Raw genomic sequence first — 20,332 nt, 5'->3', positions numbered from 1 at the left:
CAGCAATAATCAGTACCACGTTTTCATTACTACTTTTCTTCTTCGTGGATCCAGGATGTATCGAGATCCCGACGGGGACGATCCACCGAATGCAACGCCGTTTCGGTGTCGTCCCGTGACCACCAAAACGGATCTTCTTCCGCCCGACTCGCCCATTCCTCCTGCACCGAGGCAAAATCTACCGACCCATCGTCCCTTAGGTTTTCTCGCGACGACGATTTCCAAAAGGCCAACCATGATCGCTTTGCACGGCGGCGGGGTGGTGTCACACCGGTGGTTTCGTCGTACTCGCCATCTTGTCGATTGGAAACCCAACGAGGAACGCCTGGTGATAATAGTGATTGGCGCAAACCGTCACTGTCATCCTCCAGCTGCGAAGTACTGGACCACCACCATGGCCGACGTAGTCGGCGCAGACTCCGTGGCGTGTGCGGCACGGTATCGGTAGCGCTGGGAGCATCCTCCTCCCAATCTTCGTATCGGACGGCAACCGAGAAGTATTGTTCAAAAACGAGATATCGCAGACATTCCCCAAACGCCAGACCCAAAAGTATCATCCATACGTAATGATAGTGGAAAGCAATCGCGTCGTGGACGACTTTTAAAAAAGACGGAAACGCCCAGCTCTGTTCTAAGAGATTCCGAATCGTTCGTCGTTTCATCCACGATACGGAACTCAGTCCAAAGTCCAAGAAAGAGACCACCAAAGATAAGACCGTTGAAGTTCCAAACAAGAATTGTCGACAAGGGTGATCAACGAGGAGCAGCCCCATCCATCCGGTCCCACTTCGAATCAGCAAAAGACTACCCGTTACCAACGTCACGGTGATGAGCAACCGCGGCGGTAGTGTGTGCGGCGGAGAAGAATCATCGCTCGGTTCCGGATCAGCCCCTTTACCGGCAACGCTACGTTCCTCTTGCAACCACGCAGAATACACAACCAGCATTAAACCCACCAAGAAGTCCACGACTAGCCATGCTTGAATGATCCCTCGCAGGACTCTCGCTCCACAGGAAGTCTCTCGCTGTGGATGGTATCGTGTTTGATTCCGCGCCGGTGTCGTTGGATCACTGGCAGGATTGATGTTATTCATGTGATGATCGTTATGCAGGGAGTCTTCGCGACGGGGTCCCACAGTTGCCCAGGGACTCTGGTCGATTGATCCAGCAAACGCTGTTGCTGGTTTCGAAGCTGGTCCCATCACGAGACTGCGTTCCAAAATTCAGAAGTCTGTTTTTCTCGCGTGCCGGCAGATGGAATACGTTGGTTGCCAGTGTGCCAGTTGGGGCCATCAACAAGCCGTGTACGGTTGAACTACCTTACTGTTACTTGAGTGTTAACCGAAAGTGAAGTGTTGCCTACACTGCTAGCGAGGGTATTTGTGCCGCTATAATACACGCTAACGAGCGACTTTCGGCGTGTGTGTTAGAATTGTGTGTGTAGCACACGAGACACTTCGGCATGTCACCAGATGACGCAGACGGTGCGTGTGTCATCCGTCGCTACTTTCCTTTGTCCGTGCAACTATGGAAGCCATTCGCTGGTTCTAGTAACATGTAAAGGATAACTACTCTAAGAAATACTGCGGGAGCTCTTTTCCCACTTCTGGTTGGTAATCACCGATTGGAAAAGAGCATCTCGTAGGGCACTAACAGGCCAACGATTGTTCTAGGCAAAGCATACTTCTATTAGCTTATGAGACGAAGTTTGTTCATTCTTTATGAGTAACAGATCCCGCAGAAACATGGAACCTTTGATCATTAATCTCGTCGGTTTGTCGGATACCGAAGCAGCTTTGTTTGCTGAAGCCGGTATCACCGATCGGACTACCATCGCGTCGTTGGACCTTCCCGCGTTCACGCAAGTGTTGGGAGACCAGGTTGGGACGCTGGCGAAGCGATACAAACTGAAGCGTGTGGCTGAGTACCTCAGCAGCGGTAAGGAAATCGGTCCCGATACGACGATGGGAGAGATCAACCTCGCGTTGTCATCTAACCATCAGAATGTTGGAGCCAATGCTCCTAACCCGGCTGCTGGACTTGACCCTCGCCACGGAACGATGAAAGCGAGCATTAACACGATCTCGAAGTTTTCAGGTGATCTGGAAGATTTCGAAGACTGGTCGACGAAAACCGCAGCGGCTCTCGGAATCACCGTTTACCGTAAACTTCTCGACGGTCCTCCGGAAGTCGGAAATGATTTCGATGCCGCCAGAAACAATGAGCTCTATCACATGTTTGTGATTGCTCTTGTGGATGGTGCTGCAATGCATATCATGGAAGACGTGAAGGACCAGAATGGATACGCCGCGTGGATGGCTATCAAGGAATGGTATGGTATGTCGGATACCGGTCGGACGATCATCGACAAGTATCGTAGCAAGCTGGACACGCTACTGCTTGACGATGCGACCCCAGCCGGGACTTTTGTCAACCATTTCAAGAGATTCAGCCAGAAGCTCGAAGAAAACGGTGAGGGCTACACGGCGGATACGAAACGACGTCAGTTTCTCGACAAGATCATTGACGAAGACTACGATGTGGTCAAACAGCAGTTGGAAGGCGATTCGACTGCGGATTTTAATGAATGTGTTGCGCGCATTCGTATGCGCGAGCAAGTCCTCATGAAGGACTCCACTTTGTCGGCCAAGAAAGCTAGACGGTTCAAGTCGAGCGAGGGCGGCAAGTCGAACAGTGGAGGTCCGTCAAGTGGGAAAATTCCTTCGATTCCGAACTCTATACTTAACCTGGTCAAGCCGGCAAGTGCTCGCAAGAATCTAATCAAGTGGAGGGGAGTTTGGAACTCCGAAGGGCGCATTCTTCGATCGGACGAACTGGCAAGCACTGAGTATGACGGGAAAGGTAAAACCCCGTCGAAAAGAGAGCACGACAATGGCAGTTCCGACGAATCCGTCAAGACCCGCAACACCCAAGGCAAGGGGGGTTCCTCGTCCAAGAAGGGCAAGAGAGGCAAGGGGAGGCGAATCACCGGTGTTGTCCGTCGAACGGAAACGAAGACATCCGGCACGCCTGACTCCTCCATCCGGATCAGTATGAAGGATCCGGACGACCACGTCGAAGGTGATGAGTATGACGATGTCGAAATTGAGTCCGGTCAAGAGGATGATTCTACTGCACCTGTGAAGAAAGAACGGGCGAAAAAGCAGAAGAATCCGTCGAAGCGGAAGCACAAGCGTGCCAAGTCTCGTCGAAGCCTCATCTCCCGCCGCGGACGCGTAGGCAACGAGAAACCAAGAGCTATCCTAGACCCAGGGACTGAATGCGACATTGTTGGCGGGGACGTATGGACAGTTCTGGAAAAGGTGATCGGTGTAGAAGCCCAGCTAGGCGGAGCTTTAGCAGGGATGGGCAAATGCAGCCTGCCACTGGTTAACGCGGTGGCTGCGTACGATCATCCTAAAGAAGGAACGATCCTAATTGGTGCCGGTAACGTGGGATATGATGAAAGAAGCACCCAGACGGAGTCGTTGTTCAACACACACGAGTTACGAAAACACGGTGTCATTGTTTCGGACACGACCATCCGGGATGGAGGGCTTCAAAGCATTGAAGTCGACGGAATTTCCATTGCATTGGACTTTGTCGACGAGAAAACGCTTTCGTTCTACCTACGCAAACCGACCGAAAAGGAGCTAGAGAACTTGGAAATTCACTGGTTAAGTCCTCGAAGGCTAGTTAGATCTAGCATCCATCCTATTCGACGCACGCCGGTTGCTATAGTTCCTGAGCGGGCTCCATGGGCCGAACGGCTTGGAAACTGCCCGGAGTTTACGTTATCGAAGACTCTCCTGGCGACGACGCAACTATGTGCTGCCCCGGTCGAAATGGATAAACGAGAAGCTCCGCGTCAGCATCGCAAGTCTCGCATTCATGCTTTGCATCCTCGTCGAATCGAGGGTCGCACTGATTCGGATACATTCTTCTCGTCCGTTGAGTCTATTGAAGGGTTTCTGTGCGTGCAGATTTTCTTTTGCCATGAATCTAACTATACTTATGTTCGAGGTATGAGAAAGGAGTCGCAGTCGCACGGAGCGTATCAAGATTTTATACGGAATGTGGGAGCACCTAATGTTCTATTAACCGACAATGCTAGAACGCAAATCGGTAAAAAGTGGACTAAGACTAGTCGGGAAAATGTAACTCGACAGATCAAGTCCGTTCCGAACAATCAAAACCAAAACCAAGCCGAACGCAAAATTCAAGACGTGAAAAAGCGAACTATTCTCACTTTGCGATATGGAAAAACACCGCTCACATTTTGGTGTTTTTGCCAACAATTTATTGTTGACTGTTTGAATCATTCGGCTCACAAGGATTTAAATTTTCGCACCCCGATGGAAAAAATGTACGGTCACACGCCGGATATTTCCATGTTTCGATTCCGATTCTGGGAACCCGTTTGGTACTATGAACCAACGGCCAAGTACCCAGCTCCTAATTTTCTCCCTGGTCGTTTTGTTGGAATTGCCTGGGACCATGGCGACGCTTTTACTTACAAGATTTGGACTACTCCCAATAACGATTGGAAGCAAGGTCGCGAGCTTGTTCGAAATGTCGTCCGCTCGCGTCATTTGGAGGAAAAGGAGCCAGTGGTCTCCTACCAAGATGAAGATCTTCTCTTCAGCAAGACGCAGCCGTCGCGTACGCAGCGTCGTCGCTCGAAAAAGCGAAACTCTCGTAGCGACGACTCCCGTGGAGCCAAAGAAAGAAATTTGGACGGTAGTGAATTGGAGTCACTGGTCCGTTTTGATGATACTCCTCCTATCACCAGCGTGGATTCAGAGGAGCAGGGGGGCGACAAAGCGGAAAGCCAAAGCGATCACTGTTCTCCCGTCGAAGTTGAAACGTCCGACGGTGACGAGCTGTACGAAGACAGTGAGTCAAAGACAACTAACTCTACTATCAACTCGAAGAGGGCTCGCGAGGAGGTCGACGGTTCAGCACTTCAGTCTTTCGACCCGCTAAACAACGACGCGGAGGTCGAAATGACAAGCGAGATCAACGACTACCTAGACATAAACGAGTCCACGGCTTCAGGAGTTGGCGGAGCCCATGTCACGAAAATCGTCGGACACAATTGGATGGACGGTCGACTCAAGTTGAAGGTAACTTGGGCCACCGAGCAGACGACTTGGGAGGAGCTTCGAGACATGAAAGAGGATCACCCCAAGATGACTGCAGAATACATCGTGAGCACAGGCGGCGTTAGTAGGTCAACAACGAGAGGAGACCGAACACTAGACTGGGCAAAGAAGACACTTCGCGATCTGCAACGAGCAGTACGAAGAGTTGCTAGGCTGTACGATTTTCATCTAGACGAACACAACGATATCTATTCGGTTAGACGCGTTCAAAAACGTAAGAAGAAGAAGATCTACTCTATTAAGCCTATTTTGAAATATGGCGTCAGAGTTCCAAGAAGTGTTCGAGACGCAATCGAGTTGGACAAGTCTAATGGTAATTCCCTTTGGCAAGACGCGATCAAACTTGAAATCACAAGTCTCATTGATTTGGAGTGCTTTGAATTCAAGCCAAGCGATTTTTCGCCGGGCAACGAATTTCAGAAAACTACCCTCATGACCGTGTTCGATGTCAAGCAAGATCTTCGTCGCAAGGCCAGATTAGTTGCCGGCGGTCACCTTGTCGATGCGTTGGATCACGACATTTACTCTTCGACGGTCAAAGGCATCAGTGTGAAGTTACTCCATGTAATTGCGCACAAGGCCAACCTGAAGCAACTTTGCGGAGACGTGGCGAATGCCTATGTAAATGCCTACACGAACGAGAAGGTATATGCAAAGGCAGGACCCGAATTCGGCAGCGATCTCGTAGGCAGCATTGTTATTATACGAAAAGCGCTGTACGGCCTACGATCGAGCTCGGAACGTTGGCATGCACATTTTGCGGATACCCTACGTGCATTACAGTTCAAACAGAGTCGTTACGACAAGGATGTTTGGATCAGATTGGGCAACGAAAGCCTATTCTACGAATATGTTTGTACACATGTGGATGATTTTATGATTGTTTCTAAAACACCAGAAAAAATCATGGAAAGTATAAAGGCAATTTATTCAGTTAAATCCGTCGGGCCTCCAGACTACTATCTTGGAAATGATTACAAGAAAGATCGAAAAGGCCGGTGGTGCATTGGATGCAAAAAGTATCTTGTCGAAGCAATCAAGCGAGTAGAAAATATTTTCGGGAGTTTGAAAAAATACTCGTGTCCGTCTGAGACAGGCGACCACCCGGAATTGGATTCTACACCTTTGTTGAGCGACGACGAACATCAAAAGTACCAAATGTTGATCGGAATCCTAGTTTGGGTCGTGACTATCGGACGGATTGACGTCGCCCACGCGACATCTTCTCTTTCACGCTTCACTGCGTGCCCTCGAAAGGGACATTTGGAGCGCCTTCTGAGGGTTTTTGGATATCTGAAGAAGCGACCAAATCGGCGAATTGTTGTAGATTCCCGAGATCCCATCTACGAAGGCGGAGAAGATTCGTTATCCCGAGATTTCACGAAAGAACTTGGCGATCAGTATCCTGGAGCTTTTGAAGAAATTGACGCTAACCTTCCCAAGCCGCTGATCGACGAAATCGAAATAACCGTGTTTGTCGACTCTGACCATGCCCACGACAAGGTCTCGAGGCGTTCCATAACCGGTCTTTTGATCTTTGTCGGGCGTACCCCTGTTTTTTATACGAGTAAGCGACAGGGAGCCATTGAAACATCGACATACGGTGCTGAATTCTGTGGAATGAAAACCGCCGTCGAGGAGTTGATTGCAGTACGTTACATGCTTCGATGTCTGGGTGTAAAGGTCGAACATGCGAGTATGATTTGTGGGGACAACCTTGGAGTCATCCAAAACGCCACTATATCAGAAAGTCTATTGAAGAAAAAACACGTTGCGATCGCGTATCACAAGACGCGCGAAGCCGCGGCCGCCGGAATATGTCACCCTATCAAGACGGGTGGGGTCGACAACTTTGCAGACACGCTTACCAAGGCACAAACGATTAAAACGTTTTGCACGCTGGTAGGTGGGTTTATGTTTGGTTAATCCGGGCACGTGGCTACGGATGAAGAGGAGTGTTAGAATTGTGTGTGTAGCACACGAGACACTTCGGCATGTCACCAGATGACGCAGACGGTGCGTGTGTCATCCGTCGCTACTTTCCTTTGTCCGTGCAACTATGGAAGCCATTCGCTGGTTCTAGTAACATGTAAAGGATAACTACTCTAAGAAATACTGCGGGAGCTCTTTTCCCACTTCTGGTTGGTAATCACCGATTGGAAAAGAGCATCTCGTAGGGCACTAACAGGCCAACGATTGTTCTAGGCAAAGCATACTTCTATTATGTGATTGACTTCGCTCGGTAGCGATCGTGTTTCACAGGCACTTACACTCACTGTTAGCCTGGCGAAAAGATGGTTGCTGTTTCGCAGACGACTTTCCGTCTCATGTAAACACTAGTAGCTATGGTAGAGCTAGTAGAACAGAATTTATTGACTAACAGTTAGAAATAGGGTAGGTGTCGTCGTTCATTCACAGTCATTCTATAACTACTTTCGTCTCACAATCAGACGCGCCCCGCTACCTCTCAAGGTAATTACTACTCTATCTCTGTCACAAAACTCTCTAGAGAAGCAATCTTATTTTCTTAGCTAGCTTGACTAACTCTTGCATGACAATACAATGGTTAGACTATCAATGGAAGTATAGTCAAGATGCAAAGTATCCCATGTACGGGCAGCTACTGCTGGTTTCCAGGAGTCTCACACTTGGCGTGGTCAAAAATGGGATCGATCCATGGAAACGATCAATATTAGAATGGCGCAATCTTTCGGAAACCTTGCTTGGCGCCAGAACAGACGTCATGAACGACTATTCTTTCGAAGCGCTTTCCTTTTTGGGATTAATCGTCATCGTGGACTTTGGAATCACGCGCCAGCTTGGTTCACTTCCCGAAGTGGCAAAGCTGTACATTTGCGCGATTTCGACGTTGTGCTTCTTAACGGCGCGATTGATAGCCATAAGGACTTTTTGGCGATTAATCCAGTAGGCGTCACCGATAGGAGCAATGGAGTGATGCGTATCGACCATAACTTCCAGGTGATCCTCGTTGTAACCAGTCCAGAATACGCGGAACGGACGATTTCCATCAATTAGCTTGGGGCACGATTGTTTAATTTCGGTTTTGATCGATTCGAGAACTTCCGGCAGTAGATCGGCATCATCATAATGGAAACGGAGCACTTGTTTGACTTGACACTGGCGTAGACGGGAAAGGTTGGTGATTTTTTGGTTGGCGAGCATGGCATTGGGGACGTTGGTAATTGTGTTGTCTCCGTTACGAATCAAAGTGTTCATCCATCCCATGCGTATAATCTTTCCCGACGTGCCGTCACCAAATTGGACGGCATCGCCAACGTACATTTTGTCCGTCGCCGTCAAGAAAAGTCCTGAAATGAGCTGTGTTACCAGACCCTGGCTCGCCAATGTAAATGCCAAAGTACCGACGCTGCCAAAAGCAAAGATACCTTTCACTGAGGTGATGTAGTATGTACGTTGAAAGAAAAGAATGATATATTGTGAGCAAGCAGACGTAAATAAGTACAGCGAGAGGCAACACGCGTACGTACTGGCAAACCCCATTCTTATCGACAACCAATCAAACAAAAACAAGCTGTAAGTAGCTCCTGCCAAACCTGATACAACCCGATCCAGGAGCTCGATCCGGCCCATGTCTTCGGGATCCACCTTGAACCATTTGCACAGTGCCATTCGTTTCCACAGAATGAAATGCTGTAAGAACCAAGTAGAGTACGCAATCTTGGAATAGGCCTGTGGCAGCATCCATTTCGTGGGAAAGTCAAAATCCAGTGTTGTCAAAATCACGCATATGACGTCGAAAATGTAGACGGACAGCGAAACACGAGCGATTTGTGCAATGGTCGAAGCGACACCAAAACGCTTCCGATCAAAGTACGTTCGCTTTTCTTTCTTTTCGTCGGACATCATATCGAAGGTCAGTCTAGCCAGTGGATTTATACCATAGGCCACGATTCCTATCAAGATAATGTCTTGCCAATCGGTGATGTGCACAACGGCAGCAACGATGGCTTTGAATTTTGCTGGAGTAATATAGAACTTTCGAATAGCGGGCCAAAGGCGACCGGCCAACGTGGTTGCATGTTTCCTGCCGCCAGGCACTGCCTGCAATGCCGTCGAAGTCTGTGTAGGTGAACGCAGCCTATCCAGACTTGGACAGCCTTGGGGAATCTGGCATGCCCGATAGTTCGGCAATATCCCTTGCAAGGCTGGAGAGGAATGCGTTGGCGGTGGTATCGTGGCAGAGTGAGTGGGTGTGAACGCCACTGCTGCGGTACAGCCGTAGAGCAACGCCACTCCGATCCCAAGCCCTGTTGACGACTTCATGCCTGACGGAATCCAAAGAATACGTATATCCTAGCAAAGGGTTTTGTGTTGCATTAGTGATGAGCCCTCGTGGGTTGTCATGAGTACGGCGGCGGCTCGGGGAACGCCGAAGGTTTTCCATTCGAGAGCTCTGGATGTTCGAAGACATCCCCGGACTATGGGAGGTCAAACCGATGATCGATCGAAAATCCGGGTGTCTGGTATCTTTCGTGTCACAGTCACCGCTATGATTAATAGTAAGTAGATGGTCGGGTAGGTTATGTTGTATCAGTTGTTTTCTCGAACGACAAGTCTCCTTCCAGCTATAGCAAAAGCCACTGCAGAACCAAAGTCGAGTCAGCTTTGCTGCCTGCCGAAACGGAAAATGCTGGCCATCACAAATGAATATGGAGAGCAGGCAAGTGTTGGTACTATGCTTTGAGGTCTGCGGCGATATGAACAACGTAGAGTGTGCACTCTGATTGTCCCCTGGCAACTTGCGCTACGACCATCGAGAAAGGGGACCGCTTTAAAAAGGTTTTATATACAATGTACACAAGCTGTGAAATATAGACGAAAAAGTTAATTTTTATGGATATGTTTGACGGAGGCCTTTGAAATGTAATTCCGCACCACAAAGGATTCCTTAGCATCCTTTCTGGCTCCATGTCTTATAATCTCGTTGGTGAATCCATGCATTGGCACCATACTTGACGCCCTTGATTACCGGCAAGGCTTGGTGATCGGAGCGGGCGTCCTTTTGATTGGGTTCATCATCTAAGACTGAAGGCCACAACACGGCCCTACCCTTTTTCGGCGTCACGGTGAGGCCTAACTTGGGAAAGTTTGTACCACCACCCTCTTCCACATCGCTTAAATAAAAGTAGAATGTCAAAATGCGGACACCTGTTGGTCGATTCACTTGATAAGGAATGTAGTCTGAATGAGTTTGGTAGAACTGTGATTTCTCGTACTGTAACATTTGCAAATACTCGGAATTCACTTCGGGAATACTGGTAATGTTGGCTACTCGGTCCATGACGGCGCGCGCCGTTGGATCTTTGTAACAGTCGTGTTGGCACCAGGCGTTAGTCGACGTGCGGCCCGAGTTAGTTTCTGCTGTGAACGTACCGTCGGCCTTTTGGTGACCGACATCGGCGCTGCGTTCGTAGCCCTCAATACCGCCCAACTCAATCAGTCGATCTGCCTCTTCCGACGACAAGGCGTTGTCGAGCATGATCACCCACGGGCCACCAACAAAGTAGTCTGCAGTTTCTTCTGTATCCCCAGGAGCTAGTGTCGGCCGAGACAAGACAGATATTTCATACTTTTGGAAATCGGGGTTGGCGAGGATGCCTTCGAACATATGCGTGAGGGTTCCCGGGTACAAGGCATCGACGGCGTCAGGGTCCATGGGACACCGGGTTTCGACGTGAAGCTGCTCGCACGATTTACAAACTGGACCACAATTCAATTTCATGTAGCCAGGATTGTTCTCGCACTAATGTAAGAAGGGAGCAAAAGAAGTCCAAAAACGCCAAAAATTAGAAATCATCATTTCATAGCATCACTGTCTGCAACAATTAGGTCCACCTTGGTACGTACCTCGCCGATAACCGCCCAAAACGCACAGTTGGCGTTCTTGTTATCGCACAATTCCCGTACTTTAGCGTACTTTTCGTCGATGGCGACTACCTCGTCCATGTAAGTTTGGGCGCTAGCGATGCGTTCCAGAATCTCTTGCGATCGCGCCGCATCGATGGTTTGTGGAACGCCCAATTTGGATCCCAAATTGTCCGCCTCAGGGGCCGCCGGTGACGACAGCTCGTATGTCGACTCCGCAATTATCTGGGCTTCGTCATTCCAACTACAAGACGTCCGTGTGGAGTTGTTAGCGCCGGCCCAAAAGCCCTCACTGCTGCCATCGACGCAGGCATTCTGACTGTTGGCATTTTGGACGTGCAAAGCACTTTTGTGGGTCAAAACGGTCGTACGGCCAGCCCAGGTTACTAAGGGCACGAGTAATGAAAAGTAAGCAAATGTCGGAACAAAGCGCAACAACATGGTGGGATAGTAGATGCTGGGTAATTTTGTGTGTGTCGACCGAGCAGAATTTCTTGTGTCGAATGACGGCCTACCGACAAAAAAATCAATTCCGCAGCGTAAGTTCGCGGTTTGACTCGGCCCGTATCCCCGGTATTCGAATGCTTCTCATTGGACACGGCCCAAGAGCCATCTCAACGCATTTCTACGGCGAAACTGGAAACTGAGAGTTCGCGTTTGGTTCCAAAATGTGGTAATGTCTCTGTCGCAACACGAACTCTCGTTGGCCATTTAGTGGGACGGGGTCGAGCCAATGGCATGACTCTTTTCTAGAGGGAACAAGAGCTATTTGATGACGGAACTAGGAATCAATATTGTCGCCCTTTCAAGCTAGAGCGATGTCATGCTGCCCATTCATTGGTCGAGATTTCCGAAAAAGTGAACCTAGCTATTAGAGTGGTTGGATTTCTTTTGCCGCAATGTGCAAGGACAGACGCGTCGCTAGTACGAGCATGTGTAACCTAGTAGTACTTACACTATCAAGTAGCTTTCTCCACTCCCCGAGATTCTTTTTCCAGTGAGCTCGTTGCACACAAGTACGGTAATCATTGACACATCGACGTTGCACACCAGTTCATCGATAACGTTCCCGTGGAGCCGACAGACAATAAGCCATTCCGCGTAATCAATTTTTTAAAACAACGCAATGGGAGAATCAATATCGTCGTCGTTAGCAACGACGCGCACGTCAACTTCCTTGGCACAGATTTTCTGCCTACTGACGGTATCTTCATTCACCTCTTTCGAGCTTTCGGTGGCCTTTCAACCAACGCTACCTTCATCTTCTTTCTCTTTATTGAGAAAAGACGCGCATGTCGCAACAACCATAGTATTTGAGACCCCTCGCATTCGCAAAGTATTAAGTCGAAGGCCCTGGAGTGCTTTATCTGACAGGAATCAGGAGGAGGAAGACGAGGAAGACGATGATGAGGATGAGATTGATCCTGATTCTCTCGGAGACTGGAGAGCCTTTCGCCGGAATCTTTCCTTTTCTTCCGATGGCGATTCCACGGGTTCGGATTCCAGCGAAGCTGCCGTATCCAAAAAGAATAAAGCCAGGGCGGTTAGTAAGGAAAATGAGGAGCTCCTAAAATCTCAGAGTAGCCAGCTGGGACAGGAATACGTGTCTGGTGTTTGGGCCCACGAGACATCTACGGTAAGAACGATATTGCAGCTAAAAGAAATTTTGTTTTATACGTCCTTTTAAGCTCACTCCTTCTTCTACTCTATATTGGCTCATTGTTATGTTTCAATCGTGAAAGCCGGAAGTAGGCGGCTTGGTGCTACGAATGCCACTAGAAGTTGAACTCTTTCGTAACTACAAACATTCCGTCATGGGGACTTTATTACGGAAGAAATTAGACAATGAAGTAGTCGAGCCCTCCACCTGGTACGCGAAAGCTCAGACGCTCGTCGAAGAGCATATGCTCACCATTGCTGCAAAAGCCGGGGACGATGGACAGATCGATCCAACCTCACTGGACGACGACGCCTCCGAAATGCTCACGCTTTATTTGGACAATCAAGAAACATGGCAAGAGGTGTGTTTGGTGATGGAACGCAACGAAAGCAACGGAGCCGCGACAACTCTAGTATTGAATCGTCCCATGGCATTGAAACTTACTGACAGTCTCGGACAATTGGTACTTAACGGTGCATACAGAGGCGAAAAGACGAAACCAAAAAAGGATGTTACACGATTCATGCGCGCATTCGGTGGAGAATGTGCCGTTTACATTGGTGGACCGGATGATCAGGACCAACCGGCCGTACTAGTACACGGACTTGCCGACTTGGCCGGTGCGAATGAAATTTCGCCCGGAAGCGGTATTTATCAAGGTGGGATCGAAGCGGCGGTGGAAGGAGTAATCTCAGGCAAGTATCAACCACTGGATTTCCGGTTTTTCGTAGGACGACACGTTTACGTGGAATCCACCTTGGATCTATCGGTCGTTTTGGGAAAGTACCAGCCGGTTGCCTGTGCGCGGTCCGTAGCTCTGAAACAGTGTTTGAGTTTGCCCAAACCGCTATGGCACGAGGTTTTGGAATTGTGCGCAGGAGAACTGGCGGATATATCTGAGTTGGAAATGCTCAAACGCGACGATCTAAAATTTGAAATTATCGACGAAGATGATGAAGACGAGGACGATGATGATGACTCACCAGATGAGCTCGATGAGTTAGATAGATTCGATGATGAAGACGATGAATACTATTCCAGTACATAGGAACGTCATGACTTACTGTCAGAAGGCTAAAATCAATTGTAAGAGTCAAGATACTACCCACAAGCATTAACAAACGCTACTTCCGAGCTAGTTCTCTGCATTTTATCTTGTTTTATTTGTGACAAATACTTGACGATGAGAAAGCGTTGTCCTTGGTTGTCTTTATGAAACGCTTTGACCTATCGGAACAGCACATACCACGGAATGATCCTGTTCCTTCAAAAGGCGAGCCCAATGTCGTTCGCTAATCACGCCCGCGCCCAGACACTCTTCGTCTTTATAGAAAACAACGTATTGACCCGGTGCTAAGCCGCCATCCTTAGAATCCAGCTTTACGTCACCTTCGCCTGCCGTATTGGTCAAACGCAGCGTTCCTTTCACAAGATCTGGCCCGTGTCGTATCTTCATGACGAATCGTCCGCCGTCTCCTTTTAGGAGGTTTGGCGGCGCTTGACCCGCAATCCAATGAATATTTTCAACGGCAAATTCGGATCTTGAAGCGGTGAAAATGTCTTCATCATACTGGTTGGAACAATACACCACATCTTTTCCGGGATCTTTGGCTACTACGTACCAAGGTCCACGGGACGTGGCCAGTGGATCTAATACTCGACCAATGCCTTTGCGTTGGCCCACCGTATGATACCAAACCCCATGGTGTTGACCCACTACATCCCCGGTCCCCGCATCCACTATCGGACCCGGTCTGGTCCCTAAATACACGGCAAGAAATTCGTCAAACTTAACCTTGCCCAAAAAGCACAATCCTTGAGAGTCTGGACGAAGACGATTCGGTAGGATAAATTCGTCAGCAAGGTCTCGGACTTGTGACTTTTGCAGATGACCAATGGGAAACAAAACACGCTGTAGTTGATCTTGCGTCAAGGTGCACAAAAAGTAGGATTGATCCTTGATGGGGTCAGGTGCTCGAAGCAAGCGCATGGATCCGGTTTCTGTATCCTTGACTAGCTGTGCGTAGTGTCCGGATGCGACAAAGTCAAACTCTCGTTGATCGATAGCCTCGTAGAAGCAGCCGAACTTGACGCGGCTGTTGCACATGATATCGGGATTGGGTGTCCGTCCTTGTTCGGCTTCGTGGACTGTGTAAGCAATTACACGCGATTTGTAGGCATTTTGCAAACTGACGGTTTCCAGTGGGATACCGGCTTGTTCGCAGACTTCCTGGCAAACCCGATAGTCGTCTTCCCAGGGGCAATGGCCGAGATGAGCGAGCTCGTCTTCCAACCAGATTTTCAAGTAGAAGGCCGTAACGTCGTAACCTTGCTGAACCAGCAAATTGAGTGCAACTGATGAGTCGACCCCGCCGGAAAGCAGGAGCGCCACTGTAGGTCTGCCTGAACGATGAGGATTTTCCTCGATTTTCACGACTGACTTGTCACACTGTAAGGTTCGAATCTGCTGTTGAACAGTACGAAGCATGCTTGCCAAGCCGTCGTTGCGTCCCTGACTCAGTGCAGGCCTTATCCCGAGTCTATCGGCCAAATTTTTGGGTTCCATTTGCAGTATGGCATCAGCCTGCTGTGAATATAACACCCGGGAAGTGATTGCCAGCAACCCCCTACTCAGCAATGCATCGGCGTTCCCTTCCAGTTTGACGCTATACGAGTCGTGAACAGGACACAGAATTGAACGTATATTGACATTGGCGACACATCCCGGAACCCTCTCGAAAGCAGAGATTCGAAGCGTCGAGTTTGTTTGCATCGACGGGGCTTGATTCGCCAACAAACTTGAATTCGCGGCAGTTTCAGAGTACTGAACTCCTTCCGTAACCAGCCGCTTTTGAGTTTCCTCCACAGTGAGAGATTCGAACACAAACGCAGTACGGTCTAACGCCTCCTCCAGCGAGGGATTCTCTTCGTCGAATACTGCTCTTGAAGCCGATAGGTGAGGAACGTGTGCAGAATCCGTATGGCACAGCGGAGACGGAGCGATCCCTCGCGGAAAAGTCCGTCTGGATGTGGCCGCTGCGGGTACTGTCAATGCTGGAACAAAGCCGCGGCATGCTTTCCATACCACGATACAAGAAATGAAGCTACGAAGCAGAAACCGTCTACAGAATCGTCGCGTGAATTCCATGGGTTGGCTTGGTGGCGTTTTCTAACATGAGACAAAAAAGTGTTCTTTGGTTTTGTGTGGCCAACCGAATTTCTGTTGCAGTCGACGCCTTGACTAAAGGCTTACAGTTAGTTGGGTTGACGTCACTCACGGGATTTTGAAACTCAGGAGTTGTTTACAGAACAGGTACAATTCGACACTCTGGAAGACTACCTAATGTGAAATCGTACAAGGCTATGAACTTCAAGCACACTATCTTAGCTACCAAAGGACAATCAAACTTTGCCATTGCTTCAACACTCAATGGCTGTACCTGTTACACCCTTCTCTAGACAATGTGTACAAAAATGACTACCGAGAGAGAGGCTCGGGTTTGTCTTTCTTTTGCGACGCATATAACCACGCGGCTCCCACAATAGCCTGCACGGCAACGGCGTTCAGTAGCGGGTTTACACCGTCAACTATGGCTATTGAGGTCGCTGCTGTAGCATCCAGAAAACCGGCCCCCGTGACTTCGATCGCGCCGTACGCGATCAATCCGTAGTCGCCCACACCCTTCCGGGACGCAACGAACGCCACAGGCCCCGCGGCGCACCATAGTAGCGCGAAACACTGTCCAGGCAACGGTAGATTGTAAAATCCCGCACTTCCAGAGGCTTGCAAGAGCTGAGATGAACCCAGCACGCAATCGGCCAGATGCGCGAGACCAGCAACACCGTAGAGCACACCCATGAGCGATCGGAAGTCGTTCAACGCCGTCCTCCCAGCACTTCGGAGCGCATTGGGAAACAATACTTTGAGTGCCAACGCGTTGTCTACAGTAAGAATTGGAATTGCGAATTGCGCCAACCAATTGTTCGGCACGTATTCCATGGTGAGCTGCACCGAGATGGTACTGCTCTTGTCCTGGTCTTCTTGAATCTCAAAGAGCATACGACAGTCCGACGCCAGACCATCGACACCCGAAGGTGAACGCATATCTAGGATACCTTTCTTCTCGTTGGCTTCCACGCACTGCCATTCCACCGACAGGGGCAGTACCGGCGGTAGCCCAAAAATCTCCGCTACAACGTCTCGTCTCTTTAGGAGGCGGTCCTTGGCATTTCCACGAACCTCCCATGACGACAAGACGATCGTCGGCCAATTGGCCGGGGTCGCCAAAAACTCAAACACTTCATGCTTGTTCTTTCCTCGCACACGTGTTGATGTTTGGAGCGAAACGAGCGATTTAACGACTACCGTTGTTGAAAACAGCAGAACGGCCATGACGAACTGTGTTCTACGACAACCGAAAGCCCACCGATGAGTCCGCGTCCGGCACAGCGTCATGCCGATTAAGTGTACGCTTCAAGGAGCTCGCCTAATGAATCCTAACTACTCTACATCCATCGTCGCGGGTGATAGGAGCCACGAACAGGCAAAAGAGAGGACTACGCAATTTGCATGACAGAATACCAAATCGTGACTCCTGCAATATCCGGGTAGGAAACAGGGACAATAACGGGCTAGATTCGTGCCCAACAGTGACTGGGACTGCGAAATTTTCAAATTTCTTTCAGATGAAAACAAATTCTGATGTGATTTATAGGCCTTCATTAATGTAATATACGCTTGTATTACATTAATTCTCTGGCATCCACTTACCGAATAAGAAAAACCAGATTTCTACTGACAGTGAACTATGTGCCAATCTAGCTATAGATGCTGTAAACTCTCACTTGGCCGCCAATCTAGCCATCAATGCTGTAAACTCGCACTTGACCGCCAATTCCAGCCCTCGGAGCACCAATTGCCACAGTCTTCCCATCAGATGAAAGTCCAAGGGAGGCACCAGTAAATTCGCCAGGGCCATTGCCATCTATGTCCAAGCCAACCTGCATCCAATTTACCCCGTCCCACTTAAACACTCTAACATGGCCTGCATTTATTCCAGCTTCATCATTTCTTATGGCCCCAATTGCCACCGTCATGCCATCCATGGATAGCAAGACTTGCTGACCGGATTTATCGCCAGGATTTTCGCCATCAATGTCAAGTCCAATCTGTTTCCAGCTTGTCCCGTTCCACCGGTATCCTCGCACATGACCAGCATTAGTTCCGGATCCACTATTGTCACGAGCTCCAATTGCCACTATTTTACCATTCGCAGACAGGGAAACAGAACTTCCAGAAACATCGTCAATATCTTCGCCATCAATGTCAACACCAACTTGGCTCCAAAGGGACCCATTCCACTTGAATACTCGCACATGCCCAACAAAGTTATTTGTACCAGAGCCATCATTGTTTGGAGACCCTATTGCCAAAATCATTCCATCTCCAGACAGGGCAACAGAGCTTCCAGAAAAATCGAAATCATTTTCACCCAAAATGCTTTGGCCAAGCTGCTGCCAGACGGATCCATTCCAATTATATACCTGCACATAGCCAGTTATAGCAGAACCTGAGAATGGTGCCCCAACGGCTACTGTTTTCCCATCAGAAGAAAGTGCGAGTTCCCAACCAAACGTGTCTCCAGATCTTGCTCCATCAATGTCGAGGCCAAGCTGTTTCCACATGTCACCATTCCATATGAAGATTCTCACATGGCCAGCTTCAAACCCGGATCCATTATTATTCAGAGCCCCAATTGCCACCACATTGCCGTCTGCGGTCAGGGCTACAGCATTTCCGGAAGCGTCGTCCACATCTTCGCCGTCAATGTCATCCCCAAAAATTTGATTCCATACTGTCCCAGTCCTTTTGTACACCCGCACATGACCAGCTCCAGTTCCGGATCCATTATTGCTTGAAGCCCCAATTGCTACTATTGTACCATCAGCTGACAAGGTAACAGATCCTCCAAAATTGTCATCAGCATTTTCACCATCAATATCAATACCAACCTGGCTCCAGCTTGAAACACTCTTGGATGGATGGGCAGAAGGCTTGGCAGTAGGGCGCTCTGGCTCTTGGATCACAAACGACACAGCCAATTCCTCTCCCTTGCTTTCGTGAGAGCATGCTGGTCCCGCTGAGGGAGTATCCTTAATGGTGTAAATTCCAGGAGGGATATTTCTTGCCCTGTTGCAGTAGTTGGCGACTGAATCTTCTAGGTCCATTAAAGATGGGTCTCCAAATGCTGTGAAAGGAAGATTGCTCTCGCAGCGATTTGGGAACGGACAACCTTCAAGACGGATACTAGCACTCTCAGTACAGATATCGTCCACAACATTTGCCCGAATATTAAACGGGCCAATAGCGGATGACAGATCATCTAATCCTATAGTGTAAAGTCGGTTGGGAATTGTTCCAGTATCAATCAAGGTGAAGTTGGCGATCACATTAACACAGTCTTGGGGCTCTGTAATGGTTCCCTGCCAATTCGTCTCCCTCGCTTTCGTGAGAGCATGCTGGTCCAGCTGAGGGAGTAGCCTTAATGGTGTAAATTCCAGGAGGGATATTTCTTGCCCTGTTGCAGTAGTTGGCGACTGAATCTTCTAGGTCCATTAAAGATGGGTCTCCAAATGCTGTGAAAGGAAGATTGCTCTCGCAGCGATTTGGGAACGGACCACCTTCAAGACGGATACTAGCACTCTCAGTACAGATGTCGTCCACAACATTTGCCCGAATATTAAACGGGCCAATAGCGGATGACAGATCATCTAATCCTATAGTGTAAAGTCGGTTGGGAATTGTTCCAGTATCAATCAAGGTGAAGCTGGCGATCGCATTAATACAGTCTGTATGGCTGTCAAGCCTACGATGGCTGGTTTTCTGGTCTCCATAGCCTGTTCCTACTTTGTATTCTTGAAGATTCGCCTAAGATGATTTGTCAAGTGAATTTATGAGAAATGAAACAACCAGCATACTCTCAAGAACTCGAAGAAGCATTTAGCAAGGGAGCCAAAAAGAAGGTCTGATTCAGTTGTACCTACCCCGTGCGAAAATCAGCAGGCTCGAGGCAAGGAATGCAATGTGCATCGTACGATGGTTTTGCAACGGCTTAGAACGGAAGTAATGCAAGTGAAGGAAGAGAAGTATTTTGTGGACACCTCTTATTTTGGAGGTCTTTTCCTGTAGAAGAATCGAAAGTGCTATGCTTCCATTTAGATGGATAAGTCTCAAAACGAAGGCTGCTTGGGCCCGCTGGTTACAAGGTCGGTATCGTTTCCATTTGGTGATGTCTTGTATTGATCGGGGATTGTCTGGAAATGTTTTACAACATGGGAGTATCAGGCTTAAGCGGCAAAAGATTCTTTAGTGATGCATGGAGATGCATTCTATTGTGGTATGAATCCGTCTAGGTTGATAGGCCTTCGATTTCCATGAACGTAGAACGAGCCAGCTGACAGTGAATAGATGCTCGGTTTCATTTCCGTTTTATGTTGTACGGGATGATGATCCGGGAATATTTTGCAACATGGGATTTCTCGGGCTTAGCTGTAAGCGCCAAAAGCTCGTCTTGGCAAGATTCCGCTTATTTTTTATTTC

General features: G+C 48.8%; 8 protein-coding genes across 8 annotated transcripts; 2 read left to right on the top strand and 6 right to left on the bottom strand.

The window, feature by feature from the left end:
* Positions 1 to 10: 10 nt before the first annotated feature.
* On the bottom strand, positions 11 to 1,394 carry PHATRDRAFT_48893 (predicted protein). Its single transcript, XM_002183355.1, has one exon. The coding sequence runs from the start codon at positions 1,200 to 1,202 to the stop codon at positions 30 to 32; it is 1,173 nt and encodes a 390-aa protein (XP_002183391.1). The 5' UTR covers positions 1,203 to 1,394; the 3' UTR covers positions 11 to 29.
* A 351-nt stretch (positions 1,395 to 1,745) lies between these two features.
* Positions 1,746 to 7,258, top strand: PHATRDRAFT_39474 (predicted protein; the record flags this gene model as incomplete). Its single annotated transcript, XM_002183480.1, has 3 exons — positions 1,746 to 5,320; positions 5,366 to 5,426; positions 7,142 to 7,258. The coding sequence occupies 3 exons, from the start codon at positions 1,746 to 1,748 to the stop codon at positions 7,256 to 7,258; spliced, it is 3,753 nt and encodes a 1,250-aa protein (XP_002183516.1).
* A 412-nt stretch (positions 7,259 to 7,670) lies between these two features.
* On the bottom strand, positions 7,671 to 9,536 carry PHATRDRAFT_48892 (predicted protein). Its single transcript, XM_002183354.1, has 2 exons — positions 8,675 to 9,536; positions 7,671 to 8,578 (listed from the first exon to the last, which is right to left on the bottom strand). Exons 1-2 carry the CDS (start codon positions 9,468 to 9,470, stop codon positions 7,917 to 7,919), a joined length of 1,458 nt encoding a protein of 485 aa, XP_002183390.1. The 5' UTR covers positions 9,471 to 9,536; the 3' UTR covers positions 7,671 to 7,916.
* A 471-nt stretch (positions 9,537 to 10,007) lies between these two features.
* PHATRDRAFT_48891 (hypothetical protein) lies at positions 10,008 to 11,728 on the bottom strand. The gene is made up of 3 exons (XM_002183353.1): positions 11,055 to 11,728; positions 10,599 to 10,950; positions 10,008 to 10,568 (listed from the first exon to the last, which is right to left on the bottom strand). The coding sequence occupies exons 1-3, from the start codon at positions 11,511 to 11,513 to the stop codon at positions 10,096 to 10,098; spliced, it is 1,284 nt and encodes a 427-aa protein (XP_002183389.1). The 5' UTR covers positions 11,514 to 11,728; the 3' UTR covers positions 10,008 to 10,095.
* Positions 11,729 to 12,198: 470 nt separating this feature from the next.
* On the top strand, positions 12,199 to 13,780 carry PHATRDRAFT_39471 (predicted protein; the record flags this gene model as incomplete). Its single annotated transcript, XM_002183479.1, has 2 exons — positions 12,199 to 12,708; positions 12,815 to 13,780. 2 exons carry the CDS (start codon positions 12,199 to 12,201, stop codon positions 13,778 to 13,780), a joined length of 1,476 nt encoding a protein of 491 aa, XP_002183515.1.
* Positions 13,781 to 14,020: 240 nt separating this feature from the next.
* On the bottom strand, positions 14,021 to 15,124 carry PHATRDRAFT_15294 (predicted protein; the record flags this gene model as incomplete). The annotated part of the gene is made up of 1 exon (XM_002183352.1): positions 14,021 to 15,124. A coding segment is annotated over one exon (1,104 nt), but the record flags the coding sequence as incomplete, so codon positions are not given.
* A 1,086-nt stretch (positions 15,125 to 16,210) lies between these two features.
* Positions 16,211 to 17,188, bottom strand: PHATRDRAFT_39469 (predicted protein; the record flags this gene model as incomplete). Its single annotated transcript, XM_002183351.1, has 1 exon — positions 16,211 to 17,188. The coding sequence occupies one exon, from the start codon at positions 17,186 to 17,188 to the stop codon at positions 16,211 to 16,213; it is 978 nt and encodes a 325-aa protein (XP_002183387.1).
* Positions 17,189 to 17,589: 401 nt separating this feature from the next.
* PHATRDRAFT_48888 (predicted protein) lies at positions 17,590 to 19,822 on the bottom strand (the record flags this gene model as incomplete). Its single annotated transcript, XM_002183350.1, has 3 exons — positions 17,590 to 19,310; positions 19,411 to 19,581; positions 19,777 to 19,822. 3 exons carry the CDS (start codon positions 19,820 to 19,822, stop codon positions 17,590 to 17,592), a joined length of 1,938 nt encoding a protein of 645 aa, XP_002183386.1.
* Between the last annotated feature and the right edge of the window lie 510 nt (positions 19,823 to 20,332).

Source organism: Phaeodactylum tricornutum, chromosome 19 (assembly GCF_000150955.2).
Source record: "Phaeodactylum tricornutum CCAP 1055/1 chromosome 19, whole genome shotgun sequence".
NCBI lineage: Eukaryota > Bacillariophyta > Bacillariophyceae > Surirellales > Neidiaceae > Phaeodactylum > Phaeodactylum tricornutum.
This window is presented reverse-complemented; position numbering and strand designations above follow the sequence as displayed.